The sequence below is a fragment of the Arvicola amphibius genome, chromosome 12, assembly GCF_903992535.2.
Source record: "Arvicola amphibius chromosome 12, mArvAmp1.2, whole genome shotgun sequence".
In the NCBI taxonomy this organism is placed as follows: Eukaryota; Metazoa; Chordata; class Mammalia; order Rodentia; family Cricetidae; genus Arvicola; species Arvicola amphibius.
The window spans coordinates 64,935,028-64,961,905 of NC_052058.2; the positions used below are offsets into that span (position 1 = coordinate 64,935,028).

The window sequence follows — 26,878 nt, forward strand, 5'->3', positions numbered from 1 at the left end:
GCCTGGTTCATTTGAAAGGCCGGCCCTTAGGTGGGTGGAGAAGGCAGAACAAAATGCTGGGAAGGGAAGTTAATAGATGCCATGCCTCTTCTCTCTGAGCCAGACGCAATGAAGCTCCGGCCCAAGATGGACGTACGCTAGAATCCTCCCAGTAAGGCACCACTTTGTGGTGCTACACATATTATTAGATATGGGTTAGTCAAGATGTGAGTAAGAGGCTGAAACTAATGGGCCAGGCAGTGTTTAAATGAATATAGTTTGTGTGTTATTTCGGGGCATAAGCTAGATAGGCAGCCGGGAGCAGGACGGCGGGAACGAGGCCCGCAACTCCACACTACACATAAGCTCCACTATTTTCACTGGTGTTCAAAAAATAATGGGTGATTTTATCTGGTCATGTACTACTGTTTCCTTTTATAAGAACTGGCCACTGAAAAGAACCTCATTCACTCTCTAAAGATATTACAGCAGGAGACAGACCCTCCCTAACAGTTCTCCACAGTCAACACAGATGGGCTGTCTAGGCCATGCACTGAGCTGGACAACAGCAGCATAAGAGCCCTGCACCCGATGTAAGCACTGCACTACTTTCTCTTTCTCTCTTTTTTTTTGGGGGGGGGGGCGGGGGGCTTCCAGACAGGATTTCTCTGTAGCCTGTCCTGGAACTTGCTCTGTAGTCCAGGCTGGCCTCAAACTCTGCCTCCTGAGTGCTGGGATTAAAGGTGTGTGCCACTACCGCCCGGCAGCACTGAACTACTTTCTACAGAAAGACTTGCTCCAAAAACTAAAAATGATGCAAACTAAATAGTCTTATGAGACTAAATCTCAGTGAGACAGCTGGCTGAGATTCTGGGTGCAAGCTCCTGATCTCACTGTGAACTGTAACAGTCCTCAGAGGGCAGTCAGTCCACGCGAAGCACTGGAATACCAGTGGGGACTCTGCACCGCAGCTTGTCTCAGTCACGATTCAGTGTAAACAGGTAGAAGCTAGGGTGTTTCAGAGTACAAAGTTCTAACAACATGCACCTTTTCTTGAGTTGTTTTAATAAATCCTGAAAATAGAGCTGACTGTTTCTGAGGAAGCAGTCCAGAAAGAGGTAAAAGAGAGAAGGCAGCAGAAATGCCTGGTCACAAACCATGTGAACGGTGGCAGTGGCAGAAAGCAGCATAGGCTTCATTTCTCAGCCACCAGAGAAAGCTGTGAAGCACAATTCAGAGAAGTCTCACCTTTAGTGATACTGAGTGTGTTATCACCACTTGCCACGAAGTCATAAAGTGCGACAAAGAGATTAGGGTCACTCTCAGTGGCTCCCAGCAAGTTCTCCTTAGAGCTCCACCTGATGGCTTCATTCAGTGCCTGAGATTCAGCATCACAGCCATAGGGGCGGTGCAAAACTTCTGAAAGACATAAAAAGGGAAAGAAGTCCAGTGAGTGAAACAGCAAGAGCTCAGCTCAGTGCAGGGGCAGCACCTGAGCTGCAGGCTCATCCTGAGAACTGTTCAAAGTTAGCTCCAGGTCTCCTCCACTGGGCAGGGAATTTAAAGCCAGCCTGAGCTACATGAGACTATCTCAAAAAACAACGTACACAAGAGAGTGAGCAAAGGTGCTGAATTTCCGGGGCTTACGGCAGCAATTGTCGCAACTGTAACACTGTAGTTAGAGGAAAGACCACAGCATAAGACTTTAGTTCTGATTTACATGCAGTCACCTAACTCAGGCCTAAAGGAATAGCAAAGGTGCACTTGTCTAAAAATGAGGACCAAACAAGTACTTGCTAGCTTAACAAGGCACATGTGACATTCTGCTGTAGTAATGACTTGCAACTTATTGGAGGTGGAGTTGAGTCAGGGTCTTAAATGGCCTCAGCCTCAAACTTGCTATGAAGTAGAGGGTGGCCTTGAACTCCTGATCCTTCTGCCATCTACCCCTGCCCCCTACCCCCTACACAAAAGTGCTAGGATTACAGGAGTGTCCTTCAAACCCAGTTATTATAGAAAGGATCAGAAATATGAATGGTAAAATTAGCAACTCTTCTAAACTAGGTGCTTCCTATATGCCTTTATAGAAAAGAAACTGTAGGGAAATTTTGTTTCTATTTACAGATAACAAATATAGACACCACGCTTCTAGCAAGATAAATGCTCAAGTTCTCTGATAAACAAAACCACATTTGAGTCAAGCACGGCAGCTCACACCTGTAATCCACCACTCAGGAGGCATCTGACACCAGCCTAGACTACAGAGTCAGACTTATCTCAAAAACAGTAAAGAAAGAAACATCTTTTTATGTTATAATAGCTTACAGTTTTCACTACCTTAATTTCTTTTAAAACTATAATCTCTTAGGCTGGAGATATGGCTCTGAGGTTAAGAGACCTACTGCTCTTCCAAATGGACCCGGGTTCAATTCCCAGCACCCACATGGCAGCTCACAACTGTCTGTAACTCCAGTTCCAGAGTACCCGACACCCTCGCACAAACATACACGTAAGCAAAACACTAATGTTCATAAAATTAAAATTTAAAAAAAAAACTATAATCTCTTTTCCCGGGCATCAAATTTTTGTAAACTTAATCGAGGTTCTAGAAAATACCACCAATACACTTATGAGTTTCACTTAACCACAACCAGCCTTAGCCTTGTAAGATCTGTTTCTTCTCAAGGCTTTATAGTTTCTGAATCTATTCATATCTACACCATGTTTGTTGAAAATTACCTGATTCTCATACCCTAGTTTGGCTATACGAAACAAGTAAAAAAACAAACAAAACCAAAACTTCCCTATAGCAATTCTGATCTAAGGCCTGTGTGAAGTGGCTGTCTGCCAAGGCAAACAGATCTGTCCGTGTCCTGTAACATTTTTCTCTTACATCTCTTTCCTAATTTTTTATTCAAAATTGGTTTAGTCATTTTGAAGAGGGAAAAAGCTTTGAATCTGTGGTATCATGTTGTTTCAAGACATCCTTCTTCAGCTCTCCTTCAATACCTTCATTTGAACCCCAACAGATCTCACCTGGACTACTGCCTCCAGTCTTGTCTCCCTCAAATCCATCCTCCACACAGCTGGCAAAGTGATCTATTTAAGACAAAAATTGGACCACATCACTCTTAAGCCCCTTTAAGAATTCATCATCAAATTCGAGTCTCCTCATTCCTGGCTTTCAAGCCCTTTCATGACTGAGGTGAACCTACTTCTCTGCCCGTCTCCCCACACCACACCTTACACTTGAAGCTTTACTGGTGTTGCCGTCCACATTTGGGCCTTTTTCATATAATTCATTACACCTGCAGTGGCTTTTCCCACTATTCTTTTGTGTGCACGTGGAGATGAGGACAACGTCTCAGTCATTCCTCAGGAGCCATGAGCCATCCACCTTCTTTCTGTTTTCTTTCTTTCTTTCTTTCTTTCTTTCTTTCTTTTTTTCTTTCTCTTCTTTTTTTCTTCTCTCTCATCTCTCCTCTCTCTCTCTCTCTCTCTCTCCTCATCTCTCTCTCTCTCCCATCTCTCTCTCTCTCTCTCATCTCTCTCTCTCTCTCTCTCTCTCTCCTCTCTTCTTCCTTTCTTTCTTTTTTGTTTTTTGTTTTTTTTGAGACAGGGTTTCTCTGTAGCTTTGGAGCCCATCCTGGAACTAGCTCTTGTAGACCAGGCTGCCCTTGAACTCACAGAGATCCACCTGTCTCTGCCTCCCGAGTGCTGGGTTAAAGGCATGTGCCACCGCTGCTGAGCCATCCATCTTCTTTTTAAAATAGGTGTCTCACTGGCCTAAGGTTCACCAAAGTATGTTAGCCTTCTGGCTCCTCGATACTGGGATTACAAGAATGCCACCATGCTCAGCTTTTAAAGCCACAGGTTCTGGGAATCAATTCACAATGTACTTCTTAGGGATAACGATCACATTTTCTCCCTAAAGGTTCTATACTATACTTAACAGCTGTTAGGTGCATGATGCCCACCTTACACAAAACATAAGAGACAGGAAACAATGAAATGTATCTTAAAATACACTAACCATGAGTGTGGTGAACACACCTTTAATCTCAGTACTGGGGAGGCAGAAGCAGGGAGATCTCTGTTGGTTCAAGGTTGTTCAGAGCTATAGCATACATAGTGAGACCCCTGACTCAAAACCTAACAATCAAAAAACACAAACCAAACAAAGGTATCCATTAAGTAATATTTAGAACTTGATTTTCTGTAGTCTTTAGAAGACAAAAAAAAAAAACAATTTCAACACAACGATGACAAAAGTAGCAAGTAGCACACGCCTACCTTATTTTGTGAAACTCAGCATCTTCAAAGTTAAGATCTGTAAAACTAATCTGAGCAAACATTCAACTGGTATTGTGCCGCAAACATGAAGGCCAGAAGTCACCAATGGTGCTGCTGGAATTTACCAAGCAAAGCTGCTCTCCAGCCATACCCACTTTTCTTGTGCCAAAATTCCCTGCCTTACTCAATGGCAATTCTATCTTTTCAGGTGCTCTGGCTACAAACTCTAATAGTTCATGCTCTGCTCTTAGTCTCACAGACACCCGAGTCCAGAGATGGCTCAATGGCAACGCTGCCTGCTGCTAAGCTTGATAACATGGCTCCATGCTCACGCTAGGAGAACCGACTCCTTAAACTGTCCGCTGACCCTCACGTGTGAGTGTGTACAAGCGCGCACACATACAAATTAATGTAAAATTTTAAAGCATCCAAAAATTTATCCATTTCTTACCCACCTTTTCACTTCTACCAATATTCTTTCACTAGGCTACTGATTTCTGTGTGTCTATACTTTTTCCTTTGAAAGCTTAAAAACAAAAGCCAGATTTTTGTTACTCTATGTTTAAAATTCTTTATTGGTTTCAATTTTAGAGTAAGAACCAAATTCCTAAAGGGCCTTTCAGGTCCCTCGCAGTTTAATTTGCCTAATTCATCTTCATTTTTTTCTTTTTAAACAGGGTATCACAGTGTAGCCCTGGTTAGTTTTGAACTCACAGAGGTCCACCTCCCTCCTCTTCTCCACTGCTGGGATTGAAAGTGTGCACCATCATACACAGCTTTTTTTCAAGATTTTTTAAAATTGTGTGTGTGTGTGTGTGTGTATGTCTGCACTTGTGTGTAGGTGCCAATGGAGGCGAGAAGAGTATATCAGACCCATTGGAGCTGGAATTACAGTTGTGTGTAGCCACCTGGTGCTGGCACTTGAACCCCAATCTTTGGTTACAGTAGGGAGAGCCCCTTTCTAGCCCTAGCATATTTTCTCCCCTAGTCTTATTTCAATGCTGACCACTACCCTCCCTACTACTGCTTAAACATGGCAGGTACACACCCCTGCCTTTCCCCCACTGGCCTTTTCTTCTGCCTAAAATGCTTTGCTCCATATTGCCCTCAAACATAATCCTCTGAGGCCAACAGGTCCGGATGGGCCGGTGTTAAAGCCCATCACTCCTAACAGCACTCTAACGTACTCCAAGCTTCCTTTCCTGATTTAGTCGCCCAGTTTGTTCTACAAAACACATCACACAATTTACTTGCTTATGATATGCATGTATATTAACTAACTCTTCCAGATGCATTGTTTTGAAGACAAAATTTTTCTTATTCGTTCATTGAATAATGAACGACAAAAGCCCTTCTCCCCAGACCCAAAAGTGCTCCTAAATAAGAGGCTTTTTTAAAGAAACTTTTTTTTTTTTTTTTAAATCAGGCATGTGGCACATGGCTGCAACCCCAGTATTACAGAGGCTGAGGCAGAAGAATCTTAGGTCCCACATTAGATGAGTTTGCACAATATAGCAATACCCTGTCTCCAAACCAACACACAACAAAAGGCTTTTTGAAGGATACATTATGTAGCCTGCAAACTCATAGCAGGTGTTATTGGAGGGAGGGAGCAGCAAACCTCACTTTACACTAGACGATTTTTAAATGTGATGAACAATATTTCTGTACTGCTGACTGTCAACGCATAAGGAAATATTCAGACATGTTTCATCTACTCTGGGAAGAACTCTGGGCCCAAAAGAGGGCTATTAAAGGAACGCTATTATCTTTAAAACCATTTTATTTGACAAAAGAAAAAAGAATGAAGTTCGCAGGAAAATTTTAAAACTATGTACATTTTAAAACTATGGGAAGAGCTAGAGGAGGGGGTTAAATATAATCAACACATACCAAAAAAAAAAACCTTTAAAAAACTTAAATAAATTTAATAACAGTCAACCAATGGTATATAGCCTTAAATGAAGTAACAAGCAAGCACAAGGTAAACTCAGTGCCCAAGGGAAATGGCCCAGAAGAAACCCAAGCCAAGGAGACAGTCTTTCCGTTCCGAGCAGGCCCTCCCGTCTCCGGCTTTTACAAATCTTCCTTCCTTCCTTCTTTTTTCCCACTCACTCTTTTGTTCTTGTAGACTGAGTTCCTGTCCAATCTGCCCGCACAGGATATCCACAGAAAATACAGCCTATCCACTAACACCAAACAAAAGGAAAATATCTTCAAACAATAACGTCCTAATTCTTTGAGGCCAGGACTAAGCACAGACTCAAGGAACGATCTTAGCTGGAAGGCTGGGGAGTGATGTTTAATGAAGTAAGAGAGTAAACTAAAGAACAAAGCAAAAGGGACCTAAAGCCTGTGGGTGGAGGACACTGGAGCCTCCGACATTGAGGTCCAGTCTATGCCACATTTGCCACTAGTTAAGACAGGCAAACCCCATGAGTCAGAGGTACTGCACCCACTTCAATGTCAGTGTGTGGGCTAGAATGCCTAACTTCTGAACAATGCAAGCTGGTAAACTTAGCACATTAACTAATTCCTTCAATTAACCCACTGCTATAGAGGTAGACTGAGGAAAGAACAGTTAAGGGTCCTAAACTTTACTTGTGTAAAATACTCAGGAAGCAGAAATACTGACAACCATAAAGAAACAATCTTTATCTTTTCTATTGTAGAACAACACACACACACACACACACGCAACATACTTAAAACCCAAAATAATAAAACTGAAATACAAATTTAAATTCAGAGGAAATGTTGATATTTAATATTTAGCTTATAAAACACATTTTCAATATTAATTCAGTCAGGAATTCTTTTATCATTTTCATTATAAATTTGTCAGATAGTAATTATTTTCTCAGTGTTTTCATTACTTTATACTGCTTAACATTGTTCTACTTTGATTATATATGTCTAGTAATTTTTAATACCTCTTTTAAAAACTACTTTAGTTGAATATATTATTTGGCAATTTTTAATTTAGCTTAAGTTTTTCAATCAAGATATATACATCTAACATTATTTTACATATTATTCATGTTCTTCCATTAAGTATTTGTTAAAAGTCTAGTTTGCTGAGTATGGTGGTACATGCCTTTATTCTTAGCTCTCAGGAAGCAGAAGCAGGCTAACCTTTTTGAGTTTGAGACCAGCCTAGTCTACGTAGCAAGTTCCAGGTCAGCTATTAAGACAGTGACACCCTATCTCAAACAAAACAAGGCTGAGCATAATGGCACACACCTTAACTCCCAGCATTACAGAGGCAGGCAGATCTCTCAGAGTTCCAGGCCAAGGTTACATTGTGAGATACTGCCCTCCAAAACCAAACCAAGCAAACAAACGAAAGAGTGTAGTATAAAATACCAAATAAAGCAAACAAACAAAACATATAAACCTTCACTGACCACAATGGAGGTAAAAAGAGATTAATCCACGTTTCATTACTGTGTTATCTACCTCCACCCCATCCCAGCCCTCATCTCTGAACATACCTGTCACATGGGCCACAGGCAACGCTGAGGCATCCCTGCCTGAGCAGGGCAGCAAGGTGTCCTGGTCTCTGCAGTAACTGGCTGGAGGCAGCTGAACAGGACCCTGGACCATGCCTTTGGCCAACAGCATGAGAGTTAAACTGTTCTGAACAGAGGAGCCTTAAAATACAACCTTGGCCAGCAATCTACACGTGGGACATTTCCTCACACACTCAGTGGCCAGAAAGAACAAAGGGCAAGTTCAACCCCAGGGGTGGAGACCCGAGTAAGGGTGGAGCTACGCCAAAAACTCAGGGATTTCAAGTCACAACAGTAACAGTTAATAACAGAATCAGCCAAGATGAGTAGGGACAGAAGTTACAGTCCCAGGGTTAATGAAGTGAAACTGTTCAATGTTTCCTTGGAGAAAGCCTGTTTCCAGTACAACACCAAACACATTTTGAAAAGACAAGAAACGCCTAACAAGACTCATCTTTACATCATTCTAGTTAGTTCAAGAAACCACAAATCCAAAGTCAAAGAAATAGTTACAGTGTGACTCATAAGCACAGGAAGAAGCAGAGAGCAACTAAGCAACCGCCTTCCCTAACGAATGGCCTGTGTGGCTCAAAACAGGTAAAAAAAAAAAAAAAAAAAAAAGCACGGCGCACAGGGCTGAAAACTGTGAATGCTGAAACCTGGAAAGGCAAAAGTCTAATTTTAAGTATAAAGGGAAAAGTTACATTTATGAGAAACAAACCAATTAAGTAAGCGATAGATGACTAAGCAGTACAATCTACAAGAATAATTCAGAGAAGGTTGTGGCACACCTCTGTAACACCAAAGCTTGGCTATGCGGAGACAGGGATTTCAAGTTCAAAGCTAGCCTATACTACAGATCCTTTCTCAAAAAACCTCAACCACAGCACCAATCACAGTAGTAATACAAATCAGTGCTAATAACTGTACAGTTGGAATGCCCACTGCATTGATTATTAAGCACCTACTATATACCAGTTATTTTAGATCAATAATAGTAACATAGTAAAATTACAGGAAAGCAGGACCTAAATATTCACATTAAAATAAAAATATAAAAATACAAGTTGTAAGTAACATTGCAAGAGAAAGATTGAATTTGATGTCTGTTATCAACAACAGTTTATAAACTAAAGCCTATGTTTTCAATGCAACTAACCTTCACAAAGCTACTGTATCCATATCATGAAAAAGCAAGAATTAAATGACTAAAAGCTACTTCAAATAATGACTCAGAATTTCAAATACCAGGTGGAATTTCTCTGAGGATTCTAAAACTTTTCTGGGAGAGTATCTCTATAATCCATGTTCTGTTCATATGTAGAATCTATCATAAGATTAACTATTCAATCAGTAAATCTACTCAAGTCATCAGTCTTTTATAGTGTTCTGACACCATAGAAAAAATAAATGCGTAAGCAAAATGTGGTACGTATATACAGTGAAATATTATTAAGCAATAAAAAGGAATAAAATTTGATATATGTTACAACATATTTATCTTTTGAAAGCATCACAAGAAGCCAGACACAAAGGGACAGATATTTTATAATTCCAGTGATATAAAATATCTTGATTTTTCTTTTATATATGCCTAAAACTGTGAATAAATTTAATGTTGTAGAATTGCACAGTGGAAAATGGTTATTTATGGCAAACTAGATGTTATTTACATTTTATCATAATAAAAACTAAAATAACTTGAGACTCCAAAAACCTTTTGATTATTGGGCTATAATTATCACTTACTGTATTAAAACCAAGAAATCTTAACAATGATTATTAATTCTAAAATATCGAATTTTAAGTATGAATAACATTTTTATTAAAAATGACTTTTCAAAAGACAATTGAAAGAGTAGCATTGTTGTTGTTTACAAATGCAATACCTTGAAGCAAAGATGTGTACTATTTAAAAGAAAGTGACAGCCTCTGCCAGGAATAAGAATCTTAGCAGCATCCTTGACAGGCAGGGAGAGCCTCAGAGGCAAAACCACTGAAGCAGAAAGGAAGAACCTGGTGTGTTGAGAATGACAAGTGTGGCCACTGCTGAGGACGCCTGAGGCTGCCAGAGCAAGCATATTCCAATTACAAAAGGAAATCCGGTGAACTGCCCTAAGCAGGGAAGTCATATGGTCTGACCTCCATTTTTTTTTAAGATAACCACCACTGCTTAGGAAGAGGGGTAATTATTCAGAGAGAAAAATGAGAAACGAGTAAGGAGTAGGATCATATTGGCTGGCGTACAATGACAGCAGCGGAGACAAAGAAAGAGCAGATGTACTTAAAGATGTGGTTCACAGATGGAATCCATGGTGCCTAAAACTGCTTAGATACAGCAGAAGGAGAAAACAAAGGCTTTAAACTTGAGAACGCGGTTAGTTGCCATGCATACTCAGAAGCAAGTTTCCTGAGTAACTAAATTTGAAAGGTACAATGAAGCACTTTGATGCATAAATCTGAAGCTCAGAGACGATCTTGGGGTGAAGGCACCAACAGTCATGGTAATTAAAATCAGCACTCGAGGGGGTGGTGATGATAGCTCAACTGGTAAAAGCACTTATTACCAAGTCTGATGACCTGAGTTCGGTCCCAGGATTCTATATATTATAATAGGAGAAAGCCAAGTTATCCTCTGACCTCCACATGCACACTAGGGCACACACACATCCACACAAGTACACCACAGCCCCCAAATAAATGAATAGATGCAAAGTCTAAAACAAAGTCAAGACAAGGGCGGGGAGATGGCTCAGTTGGTAAGTCACTTGCTACACAAGCATGAGGACCTGAGTTTGATCCCCAGAACTCACATCAAAGAGCTAGACTGGTGGCACACATTTATAATCCCAACACAAGCGAGGTAGAGACAGATAAATGACTCCCTGGGCCAGCCTAGCTGACTGAGCGAGTTCCAGGCAATAAGAGACCCTGTCTCAAAAAAAAAAAAGCAGATATGGCTCCTAAATAATAGTACCCCAGGTTATCATGTGTCTCCATACAAACCAGCACACACACGTGCAGACTTACACTCACATGAACGCATGCATGCACACGCACACACACACACACACAAACTATAGATATGGATGAGATCACTGAGATAATGAACTCACACTTAATAGAGAATGCTCAAATCACTTAAGATTCTTTTCTAGTTTGAAACTATGTAGACTAGAAAGTAGCAAGACGATACAATCTCAAATGTGAAGAAAAACAAAAAACAAAAATCTATGGACATAGCTCTGTAATAGAGTACTTGTCCATTATGTGCAAGGCTCCACATTCATCACAAAAACAAGCAAACATTAACCCAAATTTCTATAGCCACTGAAAATATTCTTTAGAAGCTAGAGAGAGGCTCAGTGGTTCAGAGTGCTGGCTGCTCTTTCAGAGGATCTGGGTTCAGTTCCCAGAACCCACACGGAGGTTCACAGCCACCTCTACCCTCTACCCTAGTTCCAGGGGTTCCAAAGCCCAATTCTGGACTCCACAGGCACCGGATGCGAGCAGTGCACAGACATACATGCAAGCAAAACATCCTGACACATAAAGAACTTTTAAAAAAGAAAAAATACCCTTCAGCTATAATGGTAAAAGAGACACATAATCAACAAGAACCCAATGCCAGAAGATTAGCTTTAGGAGAACTGATATTTAGATTGAATGGGAAATGTTGTAAAATTCTGGAACACCAAGAAGAAAGAACTAGAGTCTAGAGAGATGTTCTGTGGTAAGCAAAGTTTGATTTCCAGTGCCCAAGTTGGTTAAGTTCACCACCTATAACTACAGCATCCAATGCCCTACTATGTCCCTGAGGGGCACTACACAAACTTAGGAAGATTGGCACACTGTGGTGGTTTTAATGAGACTGGCTCCCATAGGTTTATTATTTTGATGCTTAGTAAATAGGAAGAGGAAATATCTGAGAAAGGAGGATTAGGAGGTTTGGCCTAGTTGGAGGAAGTGCATCATGTAGTGAGGAGCTATGGGCAGGCCTGCTTTTCATCCTGCCCGGCTCCCGCATGGTTAGTTTTACACCCGAAATAATTACATGGAAACTGTATTCTTTTAAACACTGCCTGGCCCATTATTTTCAGCCTCTTATTCACATCTTGACTAACCCATATCTAATAATATATGTAACACCATGAGCGGTGTCTTACCGGGAAGTTTCTAGCGTGTGTCCATCTCGGGCTGGAGCTTCATCGCATCTTTCTCTCTCAGGAGAGGCATGGCAGTCTGCCTAACTTGGGAGAGGCGTGGCATCTGACTGATCCTTCTACCTCACTTCCTCTTCCTGTTCTGTCTACTCCACCCACCTAAGGGGCAGTCTATCAAATGGGCCAGGCAGTTTCTTTATTAGCCAATGAAATCAACTCAAACAGAAGACTCTCCCACATCATTTCCCCTTTTTCTGTTTAAACAATAAAAGAAAGGCTTTAACTTTAACATAGTAAAATTACATATAACAAAATAGTTATCAAGTAAGAATTAGTTACAATATTATATCCATTTTATCTTTTATCATAACAAAGGAAAACTTTAACTATCTATCCATTCTTCAACTCCATCAAAGACTCCAGAAGGATATAATATTACCTAGGTAAACAAGAAGTAAGCTACTTCCAAAACTCTAGAAATGACAGAGACATCTCGCCGCCTGGACAGTCACCCAAAGTTCTTTTGTACTGTTGGGGCATCCATCTTCAGCCTACAGGCCCATAGTTTCCAGCAGACGTTTCCATGAAGCAGGAAATTTCAAAGGCAGTTCAGTCAGTATCTGCTGTGTCCTACAGAATGTCTTGCAGACTCTTTCATGAATCAGGAATCCCAAAGAATCATCTCACCTTTAGGCAAGTTCAGCAGTCCTCTCTGTGGGTTCTTTGTGTCCAGTTTATGCCAATAGTCCAGGCAAGAGCAGTTTCTTGCCAAAATGACTATCAAACTCCATAAGTAGCCTCTTCGATGCCCATAATCCTCTTGAAGTAGCTTGTGCTGCCAGGAGCAGACATGTCTCATTGTCATGAAAAGCCCTAAGTTATTAAAACATCTAAAATGTGATATCCTGTAGTCTTTGAAAGATATGAAGAATGCTTATGTAACTTAAATATATCTCTATATATCAAGAAAATCTAACTAACATAACTACAAGCTTTACTATTATTGATGATTATCCAGTAACAACTTATATTTCCTAATTATACATTAGTTTTTAAAATGAACTACACAATCAAAATACCTTAATCAATATCAGAAATACATATACATATAACAAAATTGACCTTAAAATCCATACCAATGCAAATTACTCATATCTATATCATATCCCCCTTTAAATGTAAAAGAACATTTTTAAACAATATTTGGGAATATGGGCTCAGTTATCTCTCTCCAAACTGCTTCCTGCTGAATGGGGACGCTGTTAATCAGATCTTTCATGGTGTAACCTGTGTGCCAGGTTCATCTCAGTCATCAGTTGGGTGAAGTAATTTTCTGAAGGTGTTCACAGCAACCTTTCAGGAGGGCGTGGTCTATCATACCACATTGGGATAGAAGCAATCCGCAGGGTTTCATTTTCTGTAAAAACAAAAGAAGAATCTCTTTTCCAAAGTATCATATCCTTAGATCCAAATTCTGAAGTCAAGGTATTTTCAAAATATCTATGTTGTATTAGTTCAGCAGCATTTATAAACAAATATCTTTTAGCAGCTGTTGCTCCTTCCTCAGCATTCAAACAATCCAAAGAGAGCATAATAGTATACAGTATCAAGGTTCTCTGTATATTTTCCATCTTTGTGCAGCTTTGTTTTAACCTCTATTTCGTTTATTTTTATTTTTACTTTTTGAGACAGGTTCTCTGTATATCTTTGTCCTGGAGTAACTCTATAGACCAGGCTGTCCTTGAACTCTCAGAAATCCGTCTGTCTCTGCCTCCCCAGTGCTGGGATTAAAGGTGTGTGCTACAACACCTTGAACTCACAGAGATCTTTCCGTCTCTGCCTCCCAGGCATTCGGATTAAAGGTGTGTCCTGCCACACCTTGAAGTCACAGAGGTCAATCTACCTCTGCCTCCCAAGTGTTGGGATTAAAGGTGTATACCACCACAACAAACTACTTCCTTTTTCTTTCTTTCTTTCTTTCTCTTTTTTTTAACTGTAAGAACTTTAACTTTTAGCCTGCATGTATTTTTAACTCACTGCAAACCATGTAGAGGTTTTCTTTGTCTTTGAATCTCTCTTTACTGTATATCTCTCTTTTTCTGACCACACGAGTCTTTAATTTACCAAGCAATATAGGTAGGATTAAAGCCGTGGCTTTAACAGCAAGATCCAGCCCATTCCTTAGCTTTCCAGCCTCATGGCAGAGGTACCGGCTATAGCCTTGTTTATCACCACAACTCTGTGGCGGTTCAAGGTCCCTGCCAGCAAGCCAGCTACAACAGTATTAAACAACAATCAAAAGCTCCATAGTCAAGACCGCCTGCTTGAAAGAGTCAGAGTTTGTCCTGGCAGTACAGACCAGAATGCCAGCATTTTAAAACAGCACAACTTTTTTCCTGCTACGGCTGAAAGCAAACAAGCATGCAGTCAGCTTTTATCAACGTCATTTAAGTGTTTTGTAGCAGAACCTCTTAAAAGAGCTGCAATGTTTTGCAGCTGAAGCTGAGTCAGGAAGCCTCTCTTAGATGAGAGTGCTTGCTTGCCAGACCCGAAAAATAGAGCTTTACTCTATTCTTTCCCAAGCTTTCTCAAGCTTTCTGCGGATTCGGTTATCCACGTGGGCGCCATTCTGTAGTGTGGAGCTGCGGGCGGTTTCCCACCGCCCTGCTCTCGGCCACCGGCTAGCTTTACCCGAAATAACAACACACAAATTGTATTCTTTTAAATACTGCCTGGCCCATTATTTTCTGCCTCTTACTCACATCTTGACTAACCCATATCTAATAATATATGTAACACCATGAGCGGTGTCTTACCGGGAAGTTTCTAGCGTGTGTCCATCTCGGGCTGGAGCTTCATCGCATCTTTCTCTCTCAGGAGAGGCATGGCAGTCTGCCTAACTTGGGAGAGGCGTGGCATCTGACTGATCCTTCTACCTCACTTCCTCTTCCTGTTCTGTCTACTCCACCCACCTAAGGGGCAGTCTATCAAATGGGCCAGGCAGTTTCTTTATTAGCCAATGAAATCAACTCAAACAGAAGACTCTCCCACATCAGCATCACATGGGGTGGGCTTTGAAGTCACCAGGCCTAGTGTGTGTGTCTGTCTGTGTATCCGTCTGTCTCTGTCTCTCTCTGCCTGCTACCCGTAAACCAGGATGTAAAGCTCCCAGCTACTGCTCTAGTATCTTGCTTCCCTGCCTGCTCCACACTATCCACCATGAGGATAGTGGACTAACCCTCTGAAACAGTAAACAAGTTCCAAATTAAATTCTTTTATAATAGTTGCCTTGATCATAGTCTCTTCACAGCAATAGAAATACTAAGAAACACACATACATGTAATTTTGTTAAAGGTTAGAAACATATTAAACATATAAAATTAAAAGAATGTAGCTCAGTGAGCACACATAAAAGTATTAAGCAAGAACAAAATACTGCTACATGCTATAACAGATAATCTTTGAAAGCATTATGTCAAATGAAAAAAATCAAAAATTAATGCATACTATAGGCTTCAGTTTAGAGTACTGGTTCTCAACCTGTGGGTCACGACCCCTCTCAACTGACTTCCATGGGGTTGCCTAAAACTAACCAAAAACATGAATGTTTATATTAAGATTCATAGCAGCAGCAAAATTACAGTAATAAAGTAGCAACAAAATAATTTTATGGTTGGGAGTCACCACAACATGAGGAACTGTGTTAAAGGCTCACAACATTAGGAAGATTGAGAACCCCTGATTTAGAAAAAAACATTTAGAACAGGCAATCCATAGAAACAGAAGGAGCCCTGAGCTGCAGAAGAGGAACACAGAGTGACTGACTGCCAGTGGCTACACAGGGTTTCTTGTTTGGAGTCCTAAGATTAGACTATGTTGGTGGTTGAAAAGCTGTGACTGCTATAAAAACAGACAAAAAATTCACTGACTTCTACCCTGTTTCCAGACCTGACATTCAGATAGTTAGGCTCTGAGTTTGCAGTTATTTACAACACAGGAAAACAAATGATAATTACTTCATAAGTCATAAATATGAGCAAAGTTGTGGTAAGAATCTGTCACATTTCAATATCAAACTTTACTTTGAGGAACTGATAAATGGAAAGATGGGTCAGAGACTCTGGGAAGTGGTCCTAAACCTTCCTAATGCTGGAGCCCTTTAACACAGCTCCTCACGGTGTGCTGACCCCATCCATAACATTATTTCATTGCTACTTCGTGACTGTAATTTTACTAGTTATAAATCATAATGTAAATGTCTGATATTCAGGATATCTTGATATGTCACTCCTGTGGAAATGGCAAACCACAAGTTGAGAACCACTGTTCTAAGTAGATTCACATAATTTTCATTTAAACTTTTGATTCTTTTCCCTTTACAAAACAAAAACTTGATAGACTAGTCTTTCTCCTGTGGTGGGAACCAACCAGCTTCCCCCTTTTTGTCTACATTTATCCAGTAACTCCCTCCTAACCCAAACCAAAAAATTCTGAGAGACAATGGGAACTCATCCTACCCATATAAAAATTTTGGCTTTACCATCTCTGGTTTCCTTTCTCATCTGAGAAGTATATCCCTTTATGTGGAGTGTATATGTGGTATGGTGGTATATGTGGTTGGGGGGGGGGGGAGTAGGGACGTGTTCAATAAATCTTTGAACTTTGCTTTCCTGTTGTTTTATCCTTTAAATCATCAGATTAAAAAGGGGGCAGAGACTGGAGGATTTCCAGGGCTTGCTGGCTTGCTGCCTAACCTAAAACAAGGTATATACCTCCTGAGGAACAATACCAGAAGTTGACTTCTGGCCTCTGCATGTGTCTGTCTCTCTCTCTCTCTCTCTCTCTCTCTCTCTCTCTCACACACACACACACACACACACACACACACAGAGAGAGAGAGAGAGAGAGAGAGAGAGAGAGAGAGAGAGAGAGAGAGAGAGAGAAAGAGTGTTTATGTACATTTAATGCAAATTCTTCTTAGCATTATGAATTATATGCTAAAATGGTAAGTTCAGAATCAGATCAAGACGTGGGAATGTGGGTAAGCTACTAATATTTCAAGCTGAGCATGGCAGTGAAAGCCTATAATCCCAGCTACCAGGAAAACTGAGGCCACCAAGGTGAAAGGCAGGGACCCACACTTGGGTCCTCTGACTTTTCTACACATGTATCCTGCACACATGGGGTTTATTTTAAAGGACAAATTGAACTATTTAGAGAACTGAGAGAGAGAGAGCTATACATTTGGTCCTTTGTATCTGTGTGTTCTGCACCCTCAGATCCAGCTGTTGATAAGGTATTTGGGGTATGGAGCACCAGGGAGGAGTATACATGTTTCATAAATCTCCTCCTCTGTAAGGAATCAAAGGCTCTGCATTCCAGAATGTCTTAAGAGTCTTCACAACAGACTGATATTTGGCTTTCCACACTTATGCAGCAAAACTGACTTCTGATCTAAGGCTAGAAATGGGTAACTACAATAATACCTTTCCCATGGGTGAGGGCATGCTAGAGAATGAATTTTAAGCAAGAGTAAAACAAAAACATCATAGAAAAACAAAAGTAAAAGTCAATATTACTTATGATTACTAATTTAAAAACCTTTAATAAATTTATAACAAGCCAAATCCAACAGCAAGCATGCAGGGTTCAAAGATCATAAACATTAATGCAATATACATTAATACAAATTTAAAAACAACACGATTACCTCAATACAAAAGTTCCTACTATGTAGGAAAATTTTAAACAAGCATCCCCTAATTTAGATATTATTGTAATTCTTTAAAGTGATGCTTAAAAATCATGCCTTGCAGAATTCTTTCTGCTTATGTTTACCAAGAATATATAAAAGCAGCTCTGTTTCACTGAGTACCTGTCACATGCAAAGTATGGGGCACAAGAAGTTTAACTGTAAACAGCCCTATAAGATAGCCACTGTAAGCACACATGAATGGTAGTACTTGGTGACTGAGTGTATAGACTCTCAAGCTACAGTCCCTAGATCTAAGTTCAAGTTTTACAATCAGTGGATCTCTGAAACCTTTATCAAGTTGGAATCATTGTTTCTCAATTTCTTTGTCCATAAATGGACAGTACAAGAACTAGAGAGATGGCACAGTGGCACATGCTTGCTACACAACATTAGGACCTAAACTGGGATCCCCCAACACTTACCAAAAGAAGAAGGTATGGCGGCAGCACAGTGCCTGTCATCTCAGCACCAGGAAAGAGAATATAGGAGGACTCCTGGAGCTTGCTGGCCAAATAGCCTAGCCAAATCAGTAAACTCAATGTTTAATCAGAGAGTCTATCTCACAAAGGTGGAAAGTAATTGGGGAAGGCACCTGTGGTAAATCTCTGCCCCACAACACACACATGCATATAAGTATACACACACCTGCACAGAGGTGCACATACATATACCCACAAATAGACAATACTATAGTCACTTATAGAAGTGGCACAAGAATTAAAGAAGATTAAATGTAAAGACCTTAAAACAAGGACTATATAAATATTTACCTTATTGAAGACAGAAAGACTGAGTAAAAGGAAAGATGCCAAGCCTTATCTTATTAACAATTAACTCCATGCTTAACCTCTTGCACATGCTTACATGCTTGACTAGCAGACTGCATGGATGCAAGACAGACTCAACTGACTAAATTTGGCTAAAAATGTACATGATAGGGCTTGAAAGAGAACTCTGTTGGCAGAACCACAAGGATCTGCATTTGATCCTCAGAACTCACATTTAAAAGGCCATGTGAATGGCACATGCTTGAACCTCTGAGCTATAAACCCAGCTGTGAAAGAAAACATGTTCTTTTTGTTTGTTTGGAGACAGGGTCTCACTATTCAGCTCTGACTGTCCTGGAACTTACTCTGTCGTCCAGGCTGGCCTTGAACTCAGAGATCCACCTGCCTTTCTGCCTCCATACCCAGGGAAAATATGTTCTTTAAAAAAAATTATTTATTTATTATGTATACAATGTTCCTCCTGCATGTACATTCCATGCCAAAAGAGGGTACCAGATTTCATGACAGATGGCTGTGAGTCACTATGTGGTTGCTGGGACTTGAACTCAGAACCTCTGGAAGAGCTCTTAGGCTCTGAGCCATCTCTCCAGCCCCCCAAAATATGTCCTTAATGTAACAAATTATATTATCTCCTTGCAGAATTTTTAATACTATAATTAATACTATAACAGCAAATTTTCCAACAATGACTCTTGTAGCATTTAGAGGCGGATTAAACAGGATGGTTCCTTGCTGCAGACAACTGTCTTTTACATGACAATGTTTAGCAACCCTGCCCTCTACCCAAGAAAGGTCAGGAGCTCCCCTTTCTCAGATACAACAATCAAAACTGTCTCCAGACATACTCAAACATAACCTGGAAGGCAAACTGCTCCCCACTAAGGACCACTGGCTTAATCTTTGCTGTAATCCTACAGGATTCAGGGCTTTGACAAACGTGCAACTGAGTAGCACTCACACCCAACTGTTCACAATTTGAACCTAGTACAAAGCAAGATTTACAAAACAGCTTCTTACTAGGAGATGCATTCTTACATTCCTTTTTATCCTTCAACTACCGACAGCTTTCCCAGTTAAGCAGATTTTACAAACTGCAATTTGAAAGCTGAACTATTATTCTAATACCAAAGTGACTGATTTGCCAGGTTGGGTTCCTGATTTTAGTACAGCGCATAACCACGTGGGGAACCTGACAGAAAATGAGTATACTGCCATCTTACTCTAGGTTTATGACTGTGATGGCCTAGGGCAGGACCTAAAGATGGGCATTGCTGGTGCTGCTCCAGAGTGGTTCCAAACTTTCAAACCACTACCTAGAACGTCCTTAAGTAATGGAGCAAGTGTCATGAACAGGGGGCTGAAGACCTGGCTCAGAGGTTACGAGCAAGAACTTCTCTTGCAAAGGACAGAGCTCAGTTCCTATCTCCCATGTTAAGTGGCTCACAAGCACTTGTATCTGTAGCTCCAGATGATCTGACACCGCTGGCCTCTGCAGGAATCTGCACTCAAATGCAGATAACATACACACATAACTAAAAACAAATCTTTCAAGACATCATAAAAGAGAACCTTTAAAAAAAACTGGTGCCAGGCAGTGGTGGCGAACCCCTTTAATCCCAGCACTGGGGAGGCAGAGGCAGGCGGATCTCAGGGCCAGCCTGGTCTACAAGAGCTAGTGCCAGGACAGGCTTCAAAGCTACAGAGAAACTCTGTCTTGAAAAAAATAAAAATAAATGTAAAAAAAAAGGATAAGATACATAGCTCATAACTCCTAATATATTTTTAAATGCTTGTTTCAAGATCTGAAAACTAAATATCATGCATCTTCATGTTTCACAGTATCTCTTGTAAGCCATACTATGTGGGGTGGCATACCATATCCAGCAGTATTTCCCAAAGCATGTTTTGTAAAATTAGATAAAGGACTTCATTGTCAAATAGGTTTAGGGTGGATGAGGAACTAGAACTTTCTCGTTCATGGTACTCAGGAGAATGCGCAGTATGGCTAACCTGGAAAGTAGTTGGGCAGTCCCCTATAATGTAAAACACCTGAAATATGAACCAGTACTCCTGCTTCTTAGTTATACTAGAGAAGTAAAAAATTGTAATTCATACAAAAACCTGTATGCAACTTTTTAAAGCTCTTTTCAAAATTGCCCCAAACTGGGGCTGGAAAGATGGCACAGGAATTAAGAGCAACTGCCTATAAATCTAACTACAAAGGATTTTATGTTCTTCCGGCCTTCCTAGGCACCTGCATACATACAGCATACATACAGACAGACATACATATACACATAAGTAAAATAAAAATCACTGGGGAGTGGTAGCACACACCTTTAATCCCAGCACTCGTGAGGTAGAGGCAGGTTGGATCTCTGAGTTCGAGGCCAGCCTGGTAGGTCTACAAAGCCAGTTCCAGGACAGCCAGGGCTACATAGAGAAACCATGTCTCAAAAAAACAAGCAAAAGAAACTAAACAAAAAAAAAAAAAATCCCTTGCCGGGCGGTGGTGGCGCACGCCTTTAATCCCAGCACTCGGGAGGCAGAGGCAGGCGGATCTCTGTGAGTTCGAGACCAGCCTGGTCTACAAGAGCTAGTTCCAGGACAGGCTCCAAAGCCACAGAGAAACCCTGTCTCGAAAAACCAAAAAAAAAAAAAAAAATCCCGAAAACCAAAGAAACAAAAAAATTACTCCAAACTGGAAAAATCTAAATGTTCATCAATGGATCAAAGAATATAAGCAAAGTCTGATACCCACTTTATCATTGTCATTGAACACTTAAAGAAATACACCACTGGCACATTCAAGTTGTCTGACTCTCAAAGGCACTATGCTTAGTGTCCCAAAGAAGCTATTCACAAAAGGTTATATAGTATATGCTGTCATTCATAGGACATCTTTGCGAAAGCAAGACTATAGTGAGTGATAAGAATAAATCAATGGTTGCTAGGGGTTAAAGATTGGAAATGTAACTACAAAGGATTATTACTTGTTGACTGATAGGTCCAAATGAGACTCCAATTTCCCAGAGTTTTAACAATGATGTCTTCTGGGGTCAGAATGGTTCTACCAGTTGTGGGATTACACAAATTTGCAAATGTTAAAACTCATAGAACATGCCAGGGATAGTAGTGCATGCCTGTAATTCCAGTAAGTGGAAGTCTGATGCAGGAGAATTGGGAGTTAAAAAACAGCAAAGGCTAATAGTGAGACTTGTCTCCAAAAAGTAAATAAGCAAATAAGTAAATCCATAGAATTCTACACCAAAACTCTTAAATGAAGAAAACAGAAGATAGGCAAAGCTATCTTCTATTGTAGTTGAATCATTTTCATACCAGTTCCACCAAACTGAAAAACCGTAACCATCACATCACAGAACACAAATTTTATAATATCTAGACAAAAATGTACAGCCTACTCTGGGGTTTAAATTTAACTTATTTTAGATATAAATAACTTCTGCTCATAATTGTAATAAAAGTTTATTAGGGTCCTTTCTAAACAAAAGCTATGTGGAATCCAGCATTCCATGGTCTTTTCATCTCAGCAGAAGCACATGACCGCCTATGTAGTCACGGCAAAAGAAAACGAACTATCTAAGGGATGAGAAGAATGTGCCAATCCTCTCTGCCCCACGGAATTCCCAAAGTCAATGCAGCTAGCACCTGGTACAGTGACTTCAATGCAAGATTGGAGTCGACATTCCTAGGGAGAGACTCACAATAAACCTAGATCATTCCTAAAGATCTATAAGACAATCCTTTGTAACCTAAGCAGTCAGCTGTTTCACTGAAACTACGAAGCATGCAACAACTGTGCTCTCTCTCTCTCTCTCTCTCTCTCTCTCTCTCTCTCTCTCTCTCTCTCTCTCTCTCTCTCTCTCACACACACACACACACACCACAGCTCCTGTGTACAGAATAAACATGTCTGTGTAGGTACAAAATCCAACTCAATCCACTGCCTTAGTTTCTTTTCCTGCTGCTCTGATAAAATATTCTGATAAAAGCAGCTTACAGTAGACAGGGTTTATTCTGTCCCGGTTACTTATTACAGCACATCATAATCAGTAAGTCACAGTCTGAGGGAGCTAGTCCCTCCCATCACACCTGTATCATGGAACGGAGAACAATTCTTGAAAGCACTTTACTAGTGCTCAGCCCACTTTCTCCACTCAGGGGTCTCCTGACCACAGTTAAAAAGGGTCTCCCTGACAACACCAACTAACATGCTAATTTGGATAGGGGAAATCTCACAAAGGCCACCCCCTAGGTGAAGAGCTATAGGCTTTCAAGAGATGCTGAGAAAGGGAGAATAAGTTTTTTCCAAGGATGAGCCCCCTTATAGGTTATCTAATCTCAAGTAGTCAGCTCTAAACACATGTACATAAAAGCAACATGAAATGAACTCAGTAGGCTGTATGCATACACATGTATGTGTATCTATGTAATAATGACTAAAGAAGAGGCGGTCATGAATTTGAGAAGGAGAGGGGAAACACATAAGGAACTGGAGGGAGGGGGTAATGGTGTAAATACGGTACTCATGTATGAAATTCTCAGCAAATTAAAAAAGATGGGTCTTCTCACATCAGTTACCAAAACAAATACAATCCCTCACAGACATTCTCAGAAGCTGATTTTAATGCAGGCAATCTCTCAGAGGTATACCAGAGACTTGACTCCTAGGTGTCAAGGTGACAATTAATACTAACCATCACACATAGGAAGTTCTAAAATGTGAAACTATCATTAATTTTAACGTACCAGTTATTAAAATACTTATCGACTTTTGCCACACACAATAACAAAACTAGAGCTTTATGAGTAAGCTAGAAAGATGAGACCTGTGCCCAGGTATATTCCACACACTTTAATATACCAACAGGTCATGTTTCTAATAACCATCTTAAACAGCAATTCTCAACCTGTGGGTCGAGACCCTTTCACACGGGTCACCTAAGATTACCTGCATATCAGATATTTAATTACAATTCATAACAGTAGCAACTGCCACTCACCAGCTGTAGCACTTGGGAGAGCTGGTCCTGCCCCTGGTCTGGACAGTGTGGGAGAGGCTTGCTCTGATGAGGGAGAGATGATACTGGCCCTCACCAGAGCTAGGCAGGAGAGCTGGCAGGCTGACCAACTCAGCTACCACCCAGGCCCTGATACAGGGCTTTGGGTTGGCCTACCCCAACATCTATCCCATCTGGTGGGAGAAGTCCTTCTGTATATGTGTTGCTTTTATTAGTTAATGAATAAAGCTGCCTGGCCATGGTTTAGCATAATAGAGTTAGGCAGGAAAACTAAACTGAATGCTGGGAGAAAGAAGACGGAGTCAATGAGAAGTCATATAGCCACCGCGGGAGACAGACGCCTCTACTGGAGTCCACTGAAACTTTACCATAGGCCACAACCTCGTGGTGATGCACAAATTAATGGAGATGGGTTAGTTAAGGATATAAATGCTAGTTAGAAAATACATTTAAGCTATTGGCCAAACAGTATAGCAAATAATATAGTTTCTGTGTGGTTATTTTCAGGTCTGGGCATCCAGGAACGAACCAATGGCCTCTGACTACACCCATCTATGGCCTGCTGGAGCCTGTCTGTGAAGGGACTGGTCTTGCAGATCCAAAGCTGCAAGATCTCCACGGCTCAGGATATCTGGGTCTTGGTGAGGATCACCTAGAACCAGACCAATGACTCTCTGCAATGAACATTTGCAAGTAAAGCTGTTTAGACAAAAGTGTGTGACACTGTAATATACCACAGCTTACAAGGTAAAACTTTTTTTTTTCTCTATTTTCTTTTGGGGGAGGTTACAAGGGTGAAGGGCAGATATGGAAGGACTGGGAAATGAGTGGAATTTATGGGAAGTGCAATGTCAGTATTAGTTAAATGTTTCATTCTTTCCAAATCATTCTTAGCTTCCCATGCTAACACTGTTAAAGGCTGAGGTATTTGTGGAATGGAAAACTACTCTTATTCTAAGATGTGTGATCCAAAAAAATGAAAATGGGGCAAATTTACTGGCTGGTTGAATATAGTTCAAATTTTCTCTGGCCCTGATTCTATGCCTTCAGTTTATATTCTGTTAATTCCTCAGCTGGCTTTTTGATGGTCTACCCACCACTGGTCTTATCTAAAAAACAAACAAACAAACAAACAACCCTGAATGTGACTGCATAAATAGCCAAGACTGGTGGGTTTTTTTTTGTTTTGTTTTGTTTTTTTTTTTTGTCTAGACACAAGCAAGTCTGACTTTGCAAAGATTCTCCACTGCATTCAAGGAAATCTCAATTTTCCTATGGCACATGGGGCTCTTTTTCTTTTGCAGGGTGTACTGTATTTCTCTATCATTTTCTTTTGGGCAAACACTTGATCACTTGCCCCACGCTCTGAATTTATTGAACTCTGTAGCTCCTAAATCATCCCAAATATTTTCTTCTCATCACCTCCACTCCCACCTGACTTGCTAACTCCTGCTGTTTCGAATGTCTCACTGAAGTAATATCCACAGACACAAGAAAAATACCTCACGTTCCTGCTACCTCTGTGAGAAGACAATTGTTGGGAGCTACTGGGGGCTGTGGACCCCCAGACCCTGAATTACCTGTGAGTGGCTTGTTTTTCTCTGCTCTGAGCAGCCTGCAGCTGCAAGATCCCAAGAGCTGGGGCTTGGCCAGAGCCCTATATAAGCGTCCCCTGAGCACAATAAACTTGGCACTCTTGTATCAAGAGTGACCCATGTCTCCATCTCTCTGTCTGTGTGTGTATCTTTATATGTTTTTAAGTCTCCAGCTTAGTTCCCGGTGCACAACCGGTCCTTTAGTGACATGGGAGCTACAGGACAGTCGGGTGCTACAGGCGTAGCACAGGACCATTTCGGGGTTTTTTACAAGTGGAGGTTCCAGCAAGATCAAGAACTATGAATCCCTGAGAGATCGCTCATAGTTATATAGAAAAGGGGCATTCTTGGCACTCTTGTCTCAAGGATGTCCCTGTGGCCCATTCTGTCAGTCTGTCTCTGTCTGTGTGTGTATGTTTTTAAATTTTCAGCCCGGTTTCCGTAGCAAGTAGAGCACAGGAACGGAACCAGTGGAGTTTTACAACAATGAGGCCCATGGAAGCTGCCAAAGGTACTAAAGCCAGTCACATCCCTCCTGTCCCCGAGACTCATGGAGGGTGGGTTTAAATCACTGAAACTTTGAAATTATTTATAACAGTAACATAGCAGGAGTTTGATATAATTTATTTACAATACATTTTTACTATTATCAGGCAAATATTTATGTTGCTTTGGTTATAGCCTAATAAGTTAATATCTTGAGAAATAGAAAAATCTTGCCAGTTGTGGTGGTGCACACTTTAATACTAACATTCAGGACGCAGAGGCAGGTGGCTCTCTGAGTTTGAGGACAGTCTAGTCTACAGATAAGAGTTCCAGGACAGCCAACAGAAACTCTGTATTGAAACAAACAAACACCAAAAAGAAAAAAGAAATCTTTTAACACTAAACATCAAAAATTCTAACTTGTATTGGTATACACACTACACACAGTGAAGAGTATTCAGACTTTCATTCAAGTATCATCTTCTCTTATATTCACCTTGCATTCATACCTTCTTTCCTCCCACCTCTACTTTCATGGTGTGCTCTGTGTGTGTGTGTGTGTGTGTGTGTGTGTGTGTGTAAAACTACATGTGATGTGGGAGGGTCTTCTGTTTATGTTGATTTCATTGGTTAATAAAGAAACTGCCTTGGCCCATTTGATAGGCCAGCCCTTAGGTGGGTGGAGTAGACAGAACAGGATGCTGGAAGTGAGGCAGATGCCTCGGGCAGTCACGATGACTCTCCTCTCCGAGACCGATGCAGGCTAGAATCTTCTCAGTAAGCCACCCCTTGTGGTTCTACACAGATTATTAGAAATGGGTTAAACAAGATGTGAGAATTATCTAATAAGAGGCTGCAACTAATGGGCCAGGCAGTGTTTAAATGAATACAATTTCCGTGTAATTATTTCGGGGCATAAGCTAGCCGGGTGGCCGGGAGCCGGGTGGGAATGCAGCCCACAGCTCCTCACTACATACATGAACTCTAGAATCAAACATAAGAGAAAACATGTAATATTGGACTTTCTGAATTTGAGGTTTTTTATTACAATCTCTAGTTGCATCTATTTTCCTAAAGATCATGTGGGGTGGTCGTCTTAGTGAGGTATCCACTGCTGTGAAAGACACCATGACCACAGAAACACTTATAAAGGAAAACATTTAATTTGGTTAGTTTACAGGTTCAGAGGTTCAGTTTATTAGCATCGTGGCAAAAAGCATGGTGGCCCCTAGGCAGACATGGTGCTGGAGAGGGAGCTGAGTTC

At 40.8% G+C, this 26,878-nt stretch overlaps 1 protein-coding gene across 6 annotated transcripts in view; it reads right to left on the bottom strand.

The window, feature by feature from the left end:
* Abl2 (ABL proto-oncogene 2, non-receptor tyrosine kinase) overlaps window positions 1-26,878 on the bottom strand; it is a 94,449-nt gene that overhangs the window by 23,544 nt on the left and 44,027 nt on the right. For 4 of the 6 annotated variants that reach the window (XM_038349816.1, XM_038349813.1, XM_038349815.1 and 1 more), the window contains exons 2-3: window positions 3,016-3,078; window positions 1,228-1,398 (exon numbers count right to left, since the gene is read on the bottom strand). In XM_038349816.1, coding sequence (XP_038205744.1) covers window positions 1,228-1,398; window positions 3,016-3,078 — 234 coding nt within the window. The remainder of the gene's footprint in view (window positions 1-1,227; window positions 1,399-3,015; window positions 3,079-26,878) is intronic. The other 2 variants (XM_038349817.1, XM_038349814.1) reach the window with 1 other exon arrangement.